This window comes from Solanum lycopersicum, chromosome 10, assembly GCF_036512215.1.
Source record: "Solanum lycopersicum chromosome 10, SLM_r2.1".
Taxonomy (NCBI): domain Eukaryota; kingdom Viridiplantae; phylum Streptophyta; class Magnoliopsida; order Solanales; family Solanaceae; genus Solanum; species Solanum lycopersicum.
Window position 1 is genome coordinate 2,868,762 of NC_090809.1, and position 16,649 is coordinate 2,885,410.

The window sequence follows — 16,649 nt, forward strand, 5'->3', positions numbered from 1 at the left end:
GTTAATTAGTGGCATAATTTTGCAAAGTGGACCTTTCTTATGCTCAAGAAGTCAAGGATATCTAAAACATTTTAATTAATAAATTGGACACACAATTAAGTGCTTGATTAATACTACTTTGTAGTTTGTACATTATCCTAGGAACAAAAAATTAGGTAAAAGTCCAAGATAATTAATTCCATGTACTTCCAATGAGATAATTAATGGACGCAAAAAGTCGAAACCTAACTCTTAAAAGTGTTGAATGACTTCGCCGCCCCGTCGATGTGTCTGCTTTATGTTAAGAATATTTTTGTAATTTCAAATCTCTTTGTTAATACATTTGTTTTATGTCGACGATATGTTTGAAATACCAATGTTTTATATATCTTAAAGAGAAAAATGTACAAGTATCCCCTTAATCTAAGTTGGAAATCTCAGAGTCACTATTATATTATAAAAAGGTTCTATTATCCTCCTGAACTTATTTTATAAGTAATTTTCTATCCCTTTTCGGCCTACGTGGCACTAGCTTGAAAAAAAAGTCAACCAGCATTGGGCCTACAAGATAATGTCAAGTAGACCGAAAAGGGATTGAAAATTGTAATAAAATAAATTCAGGGGGTAATATGACCTTAGTATAGTATAAGTGTGTCTCTGAGATTTCGAACATAAGTTGAGGAGGTACTTGTGCATTATCCCTACTTTAAATGTGTTTTACAAATGACTTTTCGCTTTTAGTTGAGTTTTAACTTCTACATCAAAATATCGATAACATCATTAAATATTTATCAAATAAGAATATACGACACTTCTTTTGAATTGACTACAAAATAAATGTGTTATGTAAATTGAGACAAAAAAAAAATACGTAAAACCACTTTTAATATAATTTGTTGAGCCAAATTTAAGGATTTTTCTTTTATAATAATTAAGTTTACAGTTAAATATTTAGTATAGTAAAGTAAAACGATAGATTAAGGACCTAATAACTGATTCTCTTTCAAAAAAAATATTACTTATAAATTAAAATCGAACTTAAAAATATATTTGATTGATCGAATATTCGATCGATAAATATTCAATCGCATTATCGTACCAATGTTGAATGTTCAACTTTAGTTAGATCTCTTTTTTTTTTCTCAATAAAAACAAATAAATAAAAAATTCCAACAACTGATGGCTAGAATCTATCTCTCATTTTGAATATTTTTGTATTTTACCTAAAAAAAGTTCTTTTTTTTATTATTATTTTTTCAAATCATGACTTGTGTGGTGAGATAATTTAAGAATGTAAGAGAGTAGATAATATATTTTATTTTTATTACAATAGATAAGAATTTAGTACAAGCACATAGTTTTGAAATAGTGTATTAAAATACATGTTTCCTCATGTCCATTTTAAACATAATTTTAAATTTAAAAAAAAAGTAACTCGATGCATTAAGTTAGCAAAAAGAAAATATTAACATGATTAATAAAGTTATTGTCAAGTGATTATAAATTACGAATTTAAACTATAAAGAAAAGACATTTTAAAGAAATACAAAATAAGACAAGCTTTAAATATTGTTTAAGATTCTAACAAAAAAAAAAAGAGTGAATACTGTTGATAAGATATTTTGGAATATTGTATATATTATTAATTAGACCAAGGTAAAATTTGGGGGAAAAAGTATTAATGCTTTCTTAATTTTCTTAAAGTGATGAGTACTTTATTTTGGACCAAATTTATTTGACTAAAAATCAATGATATGATGGTTTTTTTAACATATATAAGTATTTTGATATTCGTATTGAAGTTTTCGCAGTATAATATTAATTTAAAAGATTGTTTTCTAGCAAAAAAAATATATATATATTCAAGATTTAAATTTAAAGTTTTTAATTTATTTCATTTATGATTTGACAGTTTTGTTGACAATGTGCATCTGTTTTTGCCACTAGTTGTATGAGAGTAATTAAGAGGAAATAATTTCATGTGAACATAAGATAATGCCTTACAAAGATTTTTTGGTATTAATTTCTAAGATCTCTTATGTTAACACTACAACAAAAAATATATATATATAATTGGTAATAAATTTCATCAACAATATTTATTATCCAAAAAATATTCAACGATAGTTAATATCATTGCATTTAAAATCGCCAAAATATTTAATAACATTTATAAAGAATGTTGATTATAGATACTCTTATTTATAATATAGAGTATATATAACCAACATTCTATTACTTCATTCTAGTTTGAATTGTGTATTGCAATATGCAAAAAGGAGCCCACATTAGGTTTTAGACTTTTAGGAGGAACAATTAAATTATCAACTAACTCATTCAATGTGAATATCGGTATCGATGTGGTCGAGTCAATTTGTGCGCACCTCAATTATTTTATTAAAATCAGTGGTATTTGTCTTTTGGGATTTTTACTAGTATCTGGTTTTCTCATTGGCATCTAACTAAATTCGCATTGAAACACTCTATGACAAAGACGAGTCCATACATATACTCGAGACTTCTTATTAAGGATGAATTTAAACTCGACTAAATTTGAATTTATATTGAGAAGTCCTACATTAAAGAGAAACACTGCTTAACAAAGATGACTTCATACCTAAGGTTCAAATCTAAGACTTTTGAATATGAATGAAATGAAACACGACTAGATTCAAATTTACGTTGGAAAAGCCCTATATTAAGGAGAAATACTCCCTAACAAAGACCACTACATTCCTAAGGGTTCAACTCGAGACCACTGATTAAGCATGAAATGAAACTCGACCAAATACAAATTTATGCTTGGAAGTCCTTTCATTGAAGGGCAAATCCTCTCTAATAAAGACGACTCCATATCTGCTGTATCTAAGACTCAAACCGTAACTCTAATTAAGGATGAATTGAAAGTCAACTCAATTCGAATCTGTGCTAGGAAGTTCTACATTGGAAGGTAAATCCTCTCTAATTAAATACGACTACATACCTAACGCTCGAACTTGAGACTAGTGATTAAGGATGAATGAATACTTATCACTCCACCATCGCAACCTTTGTTGCCCAACAATGTTTAGGCATGTGTTAATAGGATTTGAACCATGATTTTTCATAGTATCATCTTTTCTAGCAATTTGTCTTCTATGCAATTAGCCAATAACTGGAGTAATAGATTAGTTTTTTCTCTGTATAAAGATCACATATTTAGCATAACAATTTACAAAGCACAAGAACCACTAAACAAATGAAGGGTTGCAAGAACTGCATTCAAGAGAAAGGACTTCATTGACATTCTGATGATCATGTACACGAATTAGTCCACAGTTACAACGAGCCACAAGAGCTCGTCTTATGCTTCATCTCAAGTTTTATCGCTTAAAAGCTAGGCTCTTTCCTATACAAAAAGGTTGTCACAGAAGTCACAAGCTGATGATTACTGCGATCCTTGACTTAGGAAAAGGAGGGGACTGCATAAAAAGGCTAATACCTTTACATAAGATGCATCGATGATTCTTAGTTCAAAGGCTGATCATGCTTTCAAGTGACAAAACAAGATTCCAAAGAGGCCAAAGTAGAAAAGGATATCCGGTAGTCAATTCCATTGTTAGCGTGCAAAGATGATTTCATCAACCACGACGAATACTCATGTAGTTGAAGTCATGGTGCTGAACCCCCAACTGTTTTAGCCAAGAATCAGCCACGCTAAAAAGTGACATCAGCCTCTCTTGGTCCCTTCCGCTTCTATCAGAAATCCACACGTCACCCTGCATCTTGTAAGTGGCCAAACCGAAAGGTGGGAGAGAGATGTTCTCCCCTTCCTTTCTTTTCCTACTACAATTCTCCATGTCATCTTCAAGATCCATATCTGGACAAGAGATGAAGGATATGGAGTAAAGAATATTCCGAATAGACACTAGTAGAGTAAAGAATAAAGTTTGGAATTGAAAGGGAATATAAGCAATGGTGAATTCAGTTGTTCAAAGGACAAAAGGAATAATACCTTGGAAAGAAGAAGAAAGGGTGTGGAAAGTGAGAAAGCACGTCAATAAGTCCTTAATGGTTCTCCCCATGGGAATGTGATATATCGGATACCTACAATTTTTTCACCTCAATAAAGTTAGTGACCCGATCATTCCTTTATTCCCTTTTCCATATTTGATGGTTGCAAAGAAAGAAGCAAGACAGCAACAATAAAAGTATAAAGCATCAATGACATGATATCATGTAGGATATGCAACAGAGAAAACATAATCTCCTGATTCTTCTTGGCCACTAATGGAAGGTAAATATAAAATTTTATGTCACCTTATATAAGAACTTGGACGGAAACATAGTTTAATGCATCTAAATCACTTGAATTTGATAAAGTCGTATAGATTAACGACAGATTCCAAGATCATAAGTTGCAAACAGAGAGTAAAGGCTGCTATACCAAGCAACTGCCATCCAACTAGCAGGCGAAAGGTCGACACTTCTCAATGACATTAGTCCAGGGTATCTTTCAGCAAAGCCATTAATCTGAAAGGCAACATGAACTGGTGTTAGACTCGCATAAATCAAAAGAAAGAAACATATTCTTAAACATACAAAACCACATATTTCACATGGAATTAATACTCTTATCATCATGAAATAGCATTACATCAATCTAACTTCATAAAGAAAGAACATATGCTTCTAATTGTATATCAGATGATATGATATTATGCTACTGATGGTTTCAGGAAAAAACTGTAAAAAGGGCATATATTAGTTGATTATACAATTAAAACAGATTAAGAGGCAGACGAAACTGCAACACTCTACATGATGAATTATAATAAATATATCTAATACTACCACATAATTTCCCAGTCATTATAAGAAGCGAGAAAAGTAACTAACACCTAACATGGTAACAATCCATAACTCAATATAGATTTCCTTATCGCATAAAAAAATGACATGATTTGGTAAAGATGATACCTTATCCATTAGAGGAACTCTTCCATACGGAGTACATCTCTCAAAATACTGAAAATATAGGTAGCCCAACCTATCATTCGTTCTGCTTAAGCTATCTTGTTCAACTACACCTTCCTCAGAAGAGCATCCGTCCCACCTCGATAGCTTTTCATTCTCACTCTCTTCACTTAACGAATCGCTGAAAGAATCCCTCATCTCGCAAACAGATTCGGCCTCCTCCCTAAAAGGAACAAACATTTTTACAAAATCATTGTAATTTGACATGTCATAACAGTGTCAGTTTTACCTGTTCATTCTTCTGTATAACCATTATTGACCTTAGTTGGTTTACCAAGTAATCAACAAACTAATGAAGGAGTCAACTTCAGGAAACACATGATCACCAAAAAAAAGCAACAATTCTAAAACCAGTGTAACTTCAACAGAAAGCAAGAAACCACCTTTACAATTTTTGACCAGCTCAACATAGTGCATAAACATTCAACCTTCCAACTTTTAGAAATATACTAAAAAAAGCAAGAACACCCCCCACCCCCACCCCCAATCCAAACCAAATTCTAGTTCTACAATCAACAAGCTTATGAAGGACTAAACTTCAGGAAACACATGATTATCAAAATAAACAACAATTCAAAAACCAGTGTAAACTTCAACACAAATCAAGAACCCACCTTTTCCAAATTTTGACCAGCTCAACATAGTTCATAAGCATTAACCTTAGCAGCAGAGCCAGGATTTTCATCAAGGAGTTCAATATCTACTATATTTACATAAAAAAAATTCAGATGAATCCCCTCGGCCCCACCTGACTCCATTTGTGATCAAGCTTTCCAATACTAAGAAAAACATTAAAAGAAGCAACAACCCCCTAACCCCCAAACAACAACCAAATTCTAGTGTTATGATCAAATTGAGATAAAACAATAATGTATACAAAAGGGGTATACCTTAAAAAGTTTGCAGGTGAAGTGCTGGTAAAGATTTGAATTGCTGAGAGATAAGGAACATAATATTGAACCAAAGTTTCCCCTGTATCCAATCTAATAGGTATTCCAGCCCCATAAGCACTCCATTCATCAAAACAATTCCAAAGATCTGCCAACTTGAAATATTCCACCTTTTCCCTTTCCCATGGATGCCATAGCCTATTCAGGTTTCTAATCTCACTCTACACCAACAAAAACAAAATAACATATAAACACAAAGTTATACACACAATCAAGAAATAAAATTTTATCAAATAAAAAACAAACCTTGGCTAGAAACTGAGATGGGACTAATGGGGTTGTACAATTAAGAAAACAATCAAGATTTGATTGCATTGAACCCTTTTCCATTGTCATTAATTATACAAAAGAAAAAACACAAAAAAAAAAAAGGAGAGAAATTGAGAGAAAAAAATAAAAGAAAAAAAAACAGAAACTTTTTCTCTCTTTCTCTCTCACCAAAGAATGGAAGAGACAAAAAAAAACAGGGTAAGAGAAGAGGGGAGATAATAACGGGATTTTATGTATTATATATGGAAACACAAAACATAAAGTTTTGATTTTTATGCTTCCGGTGACCGGAAACCGATGATTCCGGCGAGATTTTCTGACAACAGTCAAAACCCACAAGCTAAAATTAACACAAATTTCAGCTAAAACTTTTCAAGATTACACAAACCCAAGAAAAAACAGAGACTTTTCTTTGATTTTCAGAGAAATTAACACAACCCCACAAACCAAAAATATTACCCGCGAGTTCCGGCAAACAGATTTAAGAAGAAAATAAGAAAAAGTTTGGACTTTAGGAAGACATTTGTGTGACGCGAAGAAAACAGCGAAAATTAAGGTGGTGAGATAAAATTTTACTAAACACTCTTTTTATATATAATATAAAGTGTGATGAGTAGACTCGTCAAAAAATAAGAGGGTGTTGCTCGAATAATAACGATTTTATATTTTTAATTTAAAGTTACAATTTATGAATATAATCAAGATTTGTTAAACGAAAATGATTGAGTAGAATTTAGGTAAAATATTATGTGTGTTTTTTATAATTTATAATTACAGGTCTTAAATTTAATTTTTAGTTTAAAAAATTGTTTTCATTTGAAAGTATTTAGTGTTTAATATGAATTTAAATTTATTTTAATATGAATATTGAATAAGAAAAAAAAATTATAGAAGAGAAGGTGATTTTCGTAAATAATTTTTTTTTTTTTTGGTTTAGGGGTCATGATTCACATAAATAGATTATTTTTTGGTATGGTAATTAAAAGTTATTTGCAAATTATTTTTCTTATATTTAAAAATAAAATTAGAAATTAAAATATCCTTATTTGAGCGTTAAATAGTAGAGCAATATTAATAACTATGACAAATAATTATAAATTCTTAAATTTTATATTATATTCAATCTAGTGTTTTATGTTAGTCAATTTACAATTTTGAAACTGAAACGACGTTTAGATTTTCTGCATACTGCTTCTTTTTTTTAATTTTTACAATTTCAAGCTTCATAACATTATCACACAGATCTTAACAAATTGATAAAATTTAATATTATATAAAATATATTTTAATATTTATTAAGTTACTGATAAGTCATATTGGATCAATATAATTTTTCTATTGACTTAGAAAAATATATTAGGCTTCTTTAACAAGGACACATATATTTTTTGACGGATTAGACAAATTGATTTAATAGTTATTTATGATTTCTTAAGTAATATTATTTTATTAGACGCAGTTTATAATTTCTTGAAATAATTTCTTTACTCATAAGTTATTATCTATTCAATCATTTATTGTTATTTAAAGTTGATATGTTAAACTTTATATTTAAAGGTAATACATTTAACTATAATCTAAATATAACATACTTTTATATAACAATTTTATATATTTAATTTTAAGGTGTATGACTTATGAATGTGATCAAGGCTCGTTGAAAGGAAAGGGATCCATCCTTAAGTATTGAGATATAATGACAAAGTCTATTTTAAAATTTATAATCGAAGGTTTTTTATTTAATATTTTTATTTGAAAGCATTATAATGTTTAATATGAATTTAAATTTTAATATAAATATCAAACAGAAAATATGAGAAGGCTTTACATAAATATATTATATCTTGTATTGGTATTTAAAAGTCATTTGCAAATTATTTTCCCTATGTTTAATGATAAATGAATCTTTAGTTGAGTGTCAAGTATAGTTTAACAATATTAATAACCATGACATAAAAATCCTAATAAATCAATAAGATTCTATGCTATATTATGAATTTTATAATAAATCAATAAGATTTTACGCTACATTTAATTTATAATTATGTTGATCAAACTTATAAATTAAAAAATTTTAATTGACTTGAGTTATATTATAGCTCGTTCATAATCTTGTAAAAATATACATTTTTTATTTCCTTATGTACGAATATTTATTGATTATTACTGTTTAATCGTTCATGATTATGTAAAATTGATGTATTTACTCCATATTTAAAGATTAATATATTTAACTATGGTCAAAATATAGCACATTTTTATTTTAAAAAAGTTAATATTATATATTTTAATTAATTGATGATTAAATAAATTATATGATTTGTTTATTTCATTTATTATTATTATTACTTTTTGGAAACTTTTGAAATATAGCATAAAGTAGAAAATCTTTTTACCAAATATTTCGTATTCCCTCTATTTCCTTTTAAGAATTTAACACATTCACTTTTATAAAACTTAATAATATAAATTAAATTTAAAAAATCAACAAAGGTCCCTTTATTGTATATTATATGCACAGAAAAATGAAAAAAAAAAAGAAATATTTTTTAGAAATTTATTTAATATTTATTAAACAATGATTATTGTAGAATATTTTTAATATCTTCTTGATGTTATAAAAAAAAATACTATTTAGATAAAAAAAATGTTAAAGTGCTAAAAATCACTTAAAATGGGTAAAGTAATTACATCACTATTGATCATTTACTAATTATATAAATTCATTTACGAATTTATATAAATTCAATATATGTTTTAGGAACACTCTTTTTAATAACTATACATAAAGCACATTAATTTAATGTTCTCTTTTGAACCACGTTTTAATCTTGATTTACTTATTTTTTTTAAAAAAAATCACAATTTGAAAATTAAGAAATTTATAACATTGAAAATTAGTCAACTAGGTCAACACACACAAAAAAAACGAGACAAGAAATTAAACATGAAGCATGTAATAAAATACTCCCTTTTTATATTAGTAACAAATTATTTTTTAATAAAAAGTAGGGATAATGTACGAGTATTCCATCAACCTATGCTCGAAATTTTAGAGACACATTTATACTATACTAAAGTCCTATTACCCTGAACTTATTTTATTAATAATTTTCTACCTATTTTCGGCCCACGTGACACTATCTTGTGGGCCTAACGTTGGTTGATTTTTTTTTCAAGTTAATGTCATGTAGGTCGAAATCGGATAGAAAATTACTTATAAAATAAGTTTAGGGGGATAATAGGACCTTAATATAACATAAGCGTGTCTCTTCAAATTTCGAAAATAGATTAAGGGAATGCTTCTCTATTTTCCTAAAAAGTAATGTAACTTTTGTGACATGTGTTTAACCTTTGTATTTGTGTGAGACATTTAGGCATATTTCATTCAATTTAAAATTAGTTTGGTTTGAAATTAAACTTTGTCTTTGAATATAAAGTTTTAATTTTTTATGTTGTATTTTTATCGTATATATTCAACGTTAATAAGTTAGTGAAAAAAATCAATTCTCATACAATTTTATCAGTGAGCAAATTAGAGTATAATTTATACATAAGATACTGGGAAATCTTAAAATATTGCATTGATAAATTTAAATGACATATTTTTGTATTTCTTTCATAAATAAATGTGTGTTATTACAAACTGTTAGATACTTATAATTTTATAAACATTTAGTATTGAACAATAATTTTAATTTCTCTATAAACATGAAAATCTAACCATTTATATATACTATAAAAAAAATTCTTAATTTCTACGTCATTTTACCAAATGAATAAATCATAATTCATAAAATAAGATACTGAAATATGCGAAGGCAGTGCATTAATAAATTACATATCTCTATATACTTTTTTATAAATAAATATTTATGATTATAAATTTTCAAACACGCGCCATTTTATAAAGATTTTCTAATTAATAATATATAGTAGGAACTATTATATTTTAAGATAATCATTTCATATGGTGCAAATAGTCTCTACACATCAAATATAAATTATTATTTGAAAAAATTGAAGTGATAATTTTATTTATTTTCTCACAAAATAATATTATCAATTATACACAGAATTGTTTGTGATGGAACATAATTGGGAAAAGCTTTTCTTTTGATTCTCTAATAATATTAGAATCCTTTCCTTTTATTGATTCTTCGAATCTTGCCAAAAACCAAAGCAAATTGATTAAATAATTGGAGTAAACAATCCTTCAATTTGTTTTCTTTGTTTTTTTTAATAGGGTTCTGATGATTAATGTTTGATCTATATTATATCTATCTTAAAGTTATCATGATTAATTTGAACTTATACTAACTTAAGGCTCATTAAGAAGGAAATTATTCACATAGAAAAAAAAATCAAATTCTAACATTTCTGATTAAGAACGAAAGAATTAGATAACTTATATAGCTTTCTTGAAAAGCTTTTTACTAATGAATACTAACTAGACAAAATTATGACAACTCTCAAAACAAAGAATTTTATTTTAATTATTAATTACATTAGGAATAAAGTACTGAAGTTAAAAGTTATAGAAGTGAAAGATGCTGCGATAAATATATGGCATATTAGGAGAATAGAAATTAGAAACGAGGATATTTGAGATAAGATATGCGTGATTTTAGTAGAGGACAATATATTAGACGCAAGGATTGAGATTGTTTAGGCATATGAAGAGAAGATATAAACACGCCCCAATGCGACGAGTGAGATGTTGACCATGATAGTTACTGACAATATGACTTTATAGAAGGTTGTGGAGATGTGGAGAGTACGAATTAAGTTAGAAGGGTAATAGGCAGAAGTTGTAGAATTGCTCCGGTAGTTGTTTGTCTTTTAATATTTGTTATTATTTATTGGTTTTTTTGTACTTTAGCTATCATTTTATTTTGTTGTAGTTATTGCCCCTTTTACTATCTATTATTTATTACTACCATCTAATTTTTCTTGTATTTCTTTTACTCTTTTTTGGATTACGTTGGACTAAGTTTCTTTAAGTCGATTTATTAAAAACACATTTTCTATCTCTGAGGTAGATATAAGATATGTCTACTCTCTATTTATATCAAATTTCTATATTTTTATTATTGTTATTTTTTTTTTCATTTGATAGACTCGGTTTAAGAAAATCAATACATATAATGCATAAATATTTGTTTTAAATATATTTAATAGTTAAACTTAAAGAAAGTAAAATAAGTAAAATTTTGATAATTGGCCAACATACTATAAGTTTCTCTATATATATGTATAAAATATAATGTCTTCAGTATCAAGTGTATATTTAATAATTCTCTGTAAAATTATGTGTTCAAAAATTTTACATGTATTATTAATTTAATTTAAATTTATGATATAGGATTTAGTATGTCCTATAACCAAATTATTTTTAGACTAGCACAAAGCTAATAAATCCAAAATTCCATTTCTAACATTCATTTAAGTTGTTAATATCATACGTTTTTAAATATAAATTTTGTTCCACAGTAATAAAAGAGAAATTTAGTAAGAAATTTTTTTTTCTTAATGACAATATTATAATTATTTTTAATAGTAATTAGTGTAATATCATTATATAGCTTTTATGATATTTATATAGAATGTTGATTATAAATATTGTATTATATTATTACTGCTAAATAATTACCGCAATATCTTTTATTTATTATAGTGTTATGTAAGGATTGATTTCAGACATCAAACCTAATTTTAATATCTTTAATATTACATTTTCTTCACCAACATTTTGATATTTACATAAATACTAGGAAAAAAATATTTGAATATGTACCTTTCGATAAATAATTATTAATTTTAGCAATATTTTTTATTTATTATTATTTATAGTAATGTTATGTTAAATCTGTAATATGTATTAAAAGTAAGTTATGTATAGCTATTTTTTTTTCTAAACTTATTATGCTTATTTGGTAAGAAATTGACACATTGTATTACTAGTGCATTAAAATGTATGATAATTACATTATACATCAATAAAACTTATTTATATATAAATAATAATTTATTTTTTATAATATGTATTAAAATTATATTATAAATATATTAAAAGTGATCAAATGAAAAAGAATATTATTATTATAAATGATAAATATTTTTTTTTAACAACATTATAATTAATTTGTCACCATAAAAATACACATGGCTTACAATAAATAACTAGTACTAACTGAATAAAATTTTGCTTTTGACGTAGAGACAAATTAAATTAGGGACCATTCTCCCAATATAATAATTATTATTATTACTATATTTATTTTCTCTATTTGTTTTCATTTGTACATACTCTAATTTAACATGAGATTTGTACAAAATGGACCTATAAAAATGACTTGGCAAGCAATAGGATCTTATCTATATGTAAAAAAACACGTTTTTTTCCTCACATAACAAGGGGACCATATTATATTAATTGCAAAAGCTAGGTGTCAAAAATTACAAAAATAAATAAATAAATTATATATATATATATATATATATATATATATAGTAAATATAAAACTTTTTATTTTATTTTTATATATATTTATTTCGTTGTATTTTGAATTTTGTTAGTGAAAAATTCTGACTTGACACTAATCTGATAGATCTATATAAGAGTGCATATAAATAATCTATTTGAACTTATCAATAATAATAAGTAAAAAGATATGTGAAATTAAAATTTATAATGAATAAATCAGAATTTTTTTTATCAAAAATAAAAAAAGTACATACCACTACGATCACAATTTGTCATTTTACAATGGTATATAATAATTTGGGGTTATTTTTATTTATGTTTTTTTTTTTTAGTTTAGAACACGTTTATTTTCACATACGGTATATTTATAATTTTTTATAATATGGTCCAGTGGGGGCTATTGCAAGGTTTTGGAAGGAGTAAAAGGAAAAATACAAATAAATAACTTTCAAAACAAACAAATAAAATAACAAAGAGTTTAGAAGCAAAAATCTTTTTTTCCTTTTTGTTTTTGTTAATTTGTGACACTAATAAAATGTCAAAAACAATATCTAAGGACAAATCAGAGCCTATCTAATCAAGTTTCTAAAATTAATTTACTGATTTTATTAAAAAAAATTTAAAAAAAAACATCTTTAAACATCAATTGATATTGGGCCAAGCTTTTAAAAAACTTATTTTTCTCAAAACTATTTTTTAAATCAACAATTAAAGAAACAATATATTTAAATTCTTTTAATGAAAAAATAGTTTTTCTATTGTCATAAATATTTATTTCTCCCAATTTTTTTTTATAAAAATACTATTTTTAAAAATAAATAAATATTTTTAGCATTACAAAATAAAATGTAAACTTTAATTTGTCTACTATATAGGATATATAGTCCTTGTGAAACTCTACTGTTTATGTGCATAAATCATATCCTAAAAGGATTTCGGTATATCACATCTCGAAATAGATTCAAAATTTAAAATTCATAATTTTATGATAATTTTAAGTAAATTTATCCATTTTTACTATGATTATTTTAATAATGACATTTTCTTACTCGTCGAAATTCAGTTCGATCTTTATAAAATTCTCGAGATATGTATTTACAAAATTTTGATATAATATACGAAATTGATTAAGCGAGAAGTTGTGATTGTGAAAGCCCCGCCCAATAGTCCCTCTACGCTACTAATGTCCAAAGATGGGACGGAAGCTCAACATAAATACTATTATGACGAAATTATCTTAAACTACGCGAGAGTTCTATCATTTATCCAGAAAAAATAGATTACTCGACCACTAATTTAAAAGTTAAATCGTATGATCGTTAGAAAAAATAGCAATTAGCGACGAATAATTTCCTTCGAAAATCATTTTTAATAATAAATTTATGAGAAAATCTTATCAACTTCACAAACTATTTAATGATAGGTTATTATTGAATTTTTATAGTTTTTTTTCCCCTAATAATGGATAAAAATTGCTCAATATTGTATTAAAATTAAAGAAAACAATTCGATGTAGGACATGTAACATGGTGCGGTGATGTCTTAATTCCATTCACCAATTAAATTTAATTTAACTCTAAATAATTTAACTATTAAACCTAACTAACATGCCACTTGATAGATTTTTAACATGTGTTGTATTATTTTTTAATACTAAAATGTATTAGGTAACCCATTCAAATCCTAAAATGTACGAATTATTAATTTATTATCTCAAGTAACTTATAAAGTTTAAAATTCTAAACTTATAAATTTTGAATTATGAATTTATCGTTACATAATTTATTTATATTCTAATATAAGTGATATTTAGGTTAATTCTCGCGCATCTCATATTTTGATGAATTTTAGGACACTTGTTGCCCTAGAAAACTACTAAGAGAAGAATATTACGAAATCAATAATTTTTTCATCAACAGATTCATCTAGTAATATATAGAGGTAATTTTTAATCGTATTATATAAATAATATAGTCTTTTACAAGGAAAATTGTGTCAGTTGAACTTACATGTAATATCTCAAATAAGGGTCATCGGTGGCGGATACAGGACTTTTTTCATAATTTGAAAAAACATAAAAGTATAAACATGTGAATAAGCCAACAAAACACAATTTCAAAAAGGGAAAATGCATAAGTATCCCCCTCAACCTATGCCCGAAATTTCAGAGACACACTTATACAATACTAAGGTCCTATTACCCCGCTGAACTTATTTTATAATAATTTTCTATCCCTTTTTGGCCTACGTGACACTGACTTGGAAAAAGAAGTCAATCAGCATTGACCCCACAAGATAGTGCCACGTAGATCAAAAGGGGTTAAAAAATTATTAATAAAATAAGTTCAGGAGGTAATAGGACCTTACTATAGTATAAGTGTGTCTCTGAAATTTTGGGACATATGTTGAGAGGATAGTTGTGCATTATCCCTTTTCAAAAAAGTGATAGTATATAGTTTATAGATACGAAAAGTTAGTTCCATTAGGAGAGAACTTTTAGCATGTTCTATTTTTACAAAAAATGAAAAAGTGAAAGATTGGTCCTGACACAAAATGAGGAGATGCTAAAAATACATTTTTTTTAAAAAATATGAGCGATTGATCGTGAAATTAAATGACGAGAAGCTAAAAATATAAAAGGTTCAGAATGGGTTTCAAACCCAAGAACACAGGATCAATTTTAAAGGAGATTTACCACAACACTATAACTTGCCTTTTATTCACGAGAGAGTTCAAAACTAAAATATCTATATAAATATAGAAAATTTACTATTTATATATATGCAGTGTAATTTTTTATCGATGGAGTTAGGGTGAACTCCTTGGAACCCACATGTGGTCCGCCCCTGAGTGGTCACAAATTCGAAAACATCCTGCATGTTTTTTTGGCCGATTTCGTCACGCATATTATTACATCGCTAAAGCCTCTAACTACATTTATATAAAGTGTGGATTATAAAATATTCATATTTATTGTTATCGCTAAATACAATATTAGCGGCAATTATATTATTGTTGCAAAATTCTTTATTATTGTAGTGTGTAACGGTATTATACTAGCATCAGAGGCGGATCTAGGATTTGAAGGTCTTGGGTGCCACATTATTCAAGTAAGATAAGCGGGTCGATTGCTTTATTTTTGAGTTACAATCAAGTTATTTATCTCTTCGATCTTTTTAAACAAATCGATCACACATGCATGTTAGTAATATTTTCTTTTAGATATTATGAGATAAGAGCCAAGTAACAATTCAATTTTTACTTCTTTTTAGGAATAGTGGCTTATTCACTGAAACTTTGAGGAAAAAAGATTTTTTTGCACTAAAATTTGATCTTGTATGAACTATCTAATAGTATTAACTCGATATATTCATATTCCATTAACTTGATATATTGTTGCAAAACATAAAAAAGAGAATACAAATTTTAGTTTCAATCTAGTCATCTTATTTATCAAGAATGTTGATGAAGATCGAATTTAAATTAAAAGAAATCTAATAATAATATTCATCATTTTAAAAATTTATATTTTTTAAAATTACTATTTAAATATATTCTTTATAATATGTAAGTCACATTCATAATTTAATTGATAAAGTACAAATCCGCTACTCATATCAAGAGATTAATAATTAGTGAAACAGAAAGTAAAAAACTTAAAACTTAATTTGAATTAACAAAGAATACTTATAAATAAATAAGAATTAATGAAAGGAGAAAAAAAATCACACATTAATAAAATAAAATAAAGAGACAAAACAAAGGAAAAAAAAACTCACACATTAATAAAAAAAAAAGACAAAAGAAAAGAAAATAGAAAGAAAGAAAGAATTCCAAAAATTAATTCTGCCAATAAGGTTTAAACTGGTGTTGTCTATGTGGCAGATTATCTACTTTGCCAATTAAACTGTTAACTTTATTAAATGGGTGACAAAGAAAATATATAT

General features: G+C 26.4%; 1 protein-coding gene across 1 annotated transcript; it reads right to left on the bottom strand.

The window, feature by feature from the left end:
* Window positions 1-3,239: 3,239 nt before the first annotated feature.
* Window positions 3,240-6,816, bottom strand: LOC101260180 (uncharacterized). Its single transcript, XM_004248107.5, has 6 exons — window positions 6,192-6,816; window positions 5,886-6,106; window positions 4,939-5,158; window positions 4,406-4,491; window positions 3,974-4,065; window positions 3,240-3,838 (listed from the first exon to the last, which is right to left on the bottom strand). The coding sequence occupies exons 1-6, from the start codon at window positions 6,279-6,281 to the stop codon at window positions 3,600-3,602; spliced, it is 948 nt and encodes a 315-aa protein (XP_004248155.1). The 5' UTR covers window positions 6,282-6,816; the 3' UTR covers window positions 3,240-3,599.
* Between the last annotated feature and the right edge of the window lie 9,833 nt (window positions 6,817-16,649).

Bases quoted from the DNA above. Each gene is read 5' to 3' on its own strand.
- LOC101260180 (XM_004248107.5), bottom strand. From the start codon at position 6,281: ATGACAATGGAAAAGGGTTCAATGCAATCAAATCTTGATTGTTTTCTT. The intron at 4,492-4,938 runs GTATCATCTTTA...GTTGCCTTTCAG, and splicing joins GAGTTCCTCTAATGGATAAG to ATTAATGGCTTTGCTGAAAG. The intron at 4,066-4,405 runs GTATAGCAGCCT...AAAAAATTGTAG, and splicing joins AGTTGGATGGCAGTTGCTTG to GTATCCGATATATCACATTC.